Source organism: Portunus trituberculatus, chromosome 35 (assembly GCF_017591435.1).
Source record: "Portunus trituberculatus isolate SZX2019 chromosome 35, ASM1759143v1, whole genome shotgun sequence".
Lineage (NCBI taxonomy): Eukaryota > Metazoa > Arthropoda > Malacostraca > Decapoda > Portunidae > Portunus > Portunus trituberculatus.
Genome location: NC_059289.1, coordinates 12,185,926 through 12,190,925, shown reverse-complemented (window position 1 = coordinate 12,190,925; position 5,000 = coordinate 12,185,926). Strand labels below are relative to the sequence as shown.

Below are 5,000 nucleotides of genomic sequence, written 5' to 3'. Positions count from 1 at the left end.
CCCATTTGTTTTCACTATATTTTTGTACTTCTCTTTTCTGTTGACAAGTTGTACACATTCCTTGTTCTTCCTAATTCTGTTCACATCGCATTAATTTTACTTACGAATGTCTGTTTACATTTTAATTAAGTTAACATCCTAACTAACGTAACATCCTAACGTTTAAAAGATTTCCTATTTCTCTCTTTTAAGTAATTACTCGTTTCTTTTTTATTTTTATTTTTTGCCTTACAAACTCTTCGCTCTTCATTGTTCTTCCTTGCATTGAGTTTAACCTCTCATCCTCCTTTTGTTGTTAATCCATATAAGATCCTATTACTAATGCTACTTAATATTTTTTTCTACATATTTTGCACATAAGCTATTCGTCCCTTCTAGTAACGAAATCTTTTTAATATCTTTCATAATCATTTGGTGCTCATCCCATTGACTCATATCCTGTCTTCCTCTGATCAGTCGCCCCTCGTCTTCATCTAATGCTTGGGAGGATGCTGCAGCCTGACGGGATCAAGGAAGGGATGGACGTGTACTTCCACTGCTCCGTTAAAGCCAACCCTAAGGTCTACAAGATCACCTGGTATCACAACGTAAGTCACCTCAAAGCCAAGTCTGTATTAGGAATAGCATTGTTACTAAGCCAATAATAGTGTTGTGGATTTGTGTAGTCTGAAGAGAAAGTGAGTAATGGTGGTAGCGGGAATTGTGAAATAGAAATAGTTTTAATCGCAATAGTAATAGTAGTAGTGGTATTTGTAGTTGTATTAGTAGTAGTAGTAGAAGTAGTAGTAGTAGTAGTACTAGTAGTAGTAGTAGTAGTAGTAGTAGTAGTAGTAGTAGTAGTAGTAGTAGTAGTAGTAGTAGTAGTAATAGTAGTAGTAGTAGTAGTAGTAATATTAGTAATAGTAGTAGTAGTAGTAGTAGTAGTAGTAGTAGTAGTAGTAGTAGTAGTAGTAGTAGTAGTAGCCAGTAGTAGTAGTAGTAGTAGTAGTAGTAGTAGTAGTAGTAGTAGTAATGGTAGTAGAAGTAGCAGTAGTAGAAGTAAGTAGCGGTAAGAGTAGTAGTAGTGATAATGGTAGTAGTAGTAGTATTTATTGTTATTGTTGTTGTTCATGATGTTTTTATTGTTGTTGTTGTTATTATTATTATTGCTGTGTTCGTTGTTGTACATGTGTGACTTAGACTATTGGCGAAAAATAAAAAGAACCGTGGAACCATGCGTGCTTTGGGGTCCGAGGGGTCTCCAAGCGCACGGGTTCGAATCCTGTCCACGGTCTGAGTGCAGGTTGGGCTTCCTCACTCAGGGCAACGGTTTCCTAGCGGGTGGGCTTTGAGATAGGAGGTAACCTAAAAAGTATCCCCTTTAGGCCATAAATTCCCGTGAAAAGTCCACATGGTATAAATAAAAAAAAAAAAAAAAGTAGTACAGGTGTTGAGAAACTTGGAAGAGTATATACTGTTAGAGAGAAAAATCGAGTTAAAGTAAAAAAAAGATACATGTAAAAGCTGTAGGCGAGGAGTTCAGGACTCAAAGCTTTGTGCCATACTCTATCAGAACGTATTGGTAAGACTCTTGTAAAATTGAAAATTTCACTTAAATCCCTAAAAGAGTGCTCTGTCAAAAAAAAAAGTAAGAAAAAAAAATACCAGTGCAGCGGCACGTAGAAATACATAATAGTGAACAGATATAAGGTTTTAAATTAATATGCTTTTAAGAACTACCAAGAAAAAAACATAAAGTCATTGGACGATAGTTTGAATAATTACAGAGGTAATTTTTAATAAGAATAGACTAGATGTAGATAAACCTCTAACAGAAAGGATTGGAATATAACATAATGTTTTTTCTATTGCTGGAGCTTAACCAGGTAAGGTAAAAACAAGGAGACACAGCTAAAAATAATAAGTAAGATAAGATAAGCACATCAAATTCATAACCTTTCTCAGGATTAATGCCAACAACGGCTTGAACATTATTGCGAAAATTCTTGATATTATGAATATAATTGCCTGAAGGTGGAGGACCATAAATTATATATATATATATATATATATATATATATATATATATATATATATATATATATATATATATATATATATATATATATAATTTTCTTCCTGGTTGTGTGTGTGTAATTCACCTCGGTCGTCTTCTGGTCACCCAGCCAGTCTTCCCCATTACGGAGCGAGCTCAGAGCTCATAGACCGATCTTCGGGTAGGACTGAGACCACAACACACTCCAAACACCGGGAAAGCGAGGCCACAACCCTTCGAGTTACATCCCGTACCTATTTACTGCTAGGTGAACAGGGACCACACATTAAGAGATTTGCCCATTTGCCTCGCCGCGCCGGGACTCGAACCAGGCCCTCTCGATTGTGAGTCGAGCGTGCTAACCACTACACTACGCGGTGTGTGTGTGTGTGTGTGTGTGTGTGTGTGTGTGTATATATATAATAGAAAAATGAACATATGTAACACAAAAAACAATCTACATACATATTATACACCTTACACACATTCAGACACACACACACACACACACACACACACACACACACACACACACACACACACACACACACATACACAGTCATCCTATTTCCTGCTAATGTTACGGAGGCAGGAGAAGGATAACGATAGTCTTGGATTCTTGGGCCACAAGAGATGCGCAATTTGCCGTCAAGAAGTTGAGGCAAATAGCATGACTCTGGTGAACAAGACTACAGAGACCGATTGAGAGATCTGCTGGAGGCCTTGAATGTGTGAAAATTTACAGGTGATTAGTTGAATTAGAGAGAGAGAGAGAGAGAGAGAGAGAGCACGCAGACAGACAAACAGACAGACAGACAGACAGACAAACAGACACACACACACACACACACACACACACACACACACACCGCCCGGTAGCTCAGTGGTTAGAGCGCTGGCTTCACAAGCCAGAGGACCGGGGTTCGATTCCCCCGGCCGGGTGGAGATATTTGGGTGTGTCTCCTTTCACGTGTAGCCCCTGATCACCTAGCAGTGAGTAGGTACGGGATGTAAATCGAGGAGTTGTGACCTTGTTGTCCCGGTGTGTGGTGTGTGCCTGGTCTCTGGCCTATCCGAAGATCGGAAATAATGAGCTCTGAGCTCGTTTCGTAGGGTAACGTCTGGCTGTCTCGTCAGAGACTGCAGCAGATCAAACAGTGAAACGCACACACAAATAATAAATAAATAAATAAATAAATAAATAATAATGTTATTGACTCGTACGACATGAAGGTCAGGAGAAACAGTGGTGTAGTCAATACAACACACACCTTCGGCACTTTTTGTAAACGCGGTGGCTCTGTGTTGCCGCCTGAGTGGTGCAATATCAGCATCGTGTTGCTCATTAGTGCAAGTTTTCATTGTGTGGCTTCGTGCACAGTGAGGCGCTGCGGGATCCTTACTTATTTTGCTCTTTTAAAATAATAATATAATCAAAACTCAGTCACTGATTACATAATACGACCTCTCAAATATAAATATATATATATATATATATATATATATATATATATATATATATATATATATATATATATATATATATATATATATATATATATATTGATAGGTAGATAGGACAGATATAGAGCTACATCAATATAAGATAAAAACCCTGAAATACAATTCGGTACAGAGTGATAATACATCAGTTAGCAAGGAAATTGAAATAAGTGAAATGATACGAGAAACATTCATATTCCGCTTTGAGAGAAGGTCACGAGGTGAATTAAAGAATCAAAACTGAATTCATCTGGAAGATAATGATAATGTTATGAATGATAATGATAGTAATGATTATAATGATAATAATAGCAATAATAACCATGACATTAATAATAGGAATAACAATAATAATAACAATAATATTAATAATAATAATAATAATAATGAAAATAATAATAATAACAATAATAATAATAAAAATAATAATAATATTATTATTATTATTTATTATTATTATTATTATTATTATTAATAATAATAATAATAATAATAATAATAATAATAATAATAATAATAATAATAATAATGATAATAAAGATAATGATAAGAAGAAGAAGAAGAAGAAAACGAAGAAGAAAACAATAATAATAGTTATAATGATAATAATAGTAATAATAATAATAATAATAATAATAATAGTAATAATGGTAATAATAATGATAATGATAAAGATAGAAATAAGTAAGTATATAAATGGTTAACAACAAAGAAATATATTGTATCATAGAAAATATACACATAGATAGAGAGAATGTATATAAAGAAGACACTAACTTTGTTAAAGCTAAATAGATGAGATCTGATCCAAATAGTAGAAGTTAAGTGTTCATTCTCTTGAATCCCAGACGAGGAGACGGATTAATTAACAAAAGTTTCCTTGTGGAACAACCTGTTAATTAAGGTCGGACCGGTTATAAGTAGAGGAGGAGGGAAAGTTGGAGGAAAATATTGTAGATGGAAAAGTAAAGGAGGTAGACATATGTGGATAGAGGGAAGAGGATTGGAGTTGAATAGGTTAATTGAGAGATTTTGGAAATAGAATTTTAAAAAAATCATACTTGTGATATATGTAAGGGAAAGTTGCAGCAGGTATTAAAATAAAGGCTTATTGACTTGTAAAGTAAGATTAGCTATATATATATATATATATATATATATATATATATATATATATATATATATATATATATATATATATATATATATATATATATATATATATATATATATATATATATATATATATATATATATATATATATATATATATATATATATATATATATATATATATATATATATATATATATATATATATATATATATATATATATATATATATATATATATATATATATATATATATATATATATATATATATATATATATATATATATATATATATATATATATATATATATATATATATATATATACATATATATGTTTGTTTCTTTG

The 5,000-nt window shown here is 32.5% G+C and overlaps 1 protein-coding gene across 3 annotated transcripts in view; it reads left to right on the top strand.

Moving 5' to 3' along the window:
• LOC123513199 (neural cell adhesion molecule 2-like) overlaps positions 1–5,000 on the top strand; it is a 167,826-nt gene that overhangs the window by 149,007 nt on the left and 13,819 nt on the right. For all 3 annotated transcript variants that reach the window (XM_045270183.1, XM_045270184.1, XM_045270181.1), the window contains exon 9: positions 457–587. In XM_045270183.1, coding sequence (XP_045126118.1) covers positions 457–587 — 131 coding nt within the window. The remainder of the gene's footprint in view (positions 1–456; positions 588–5,000) is intronic.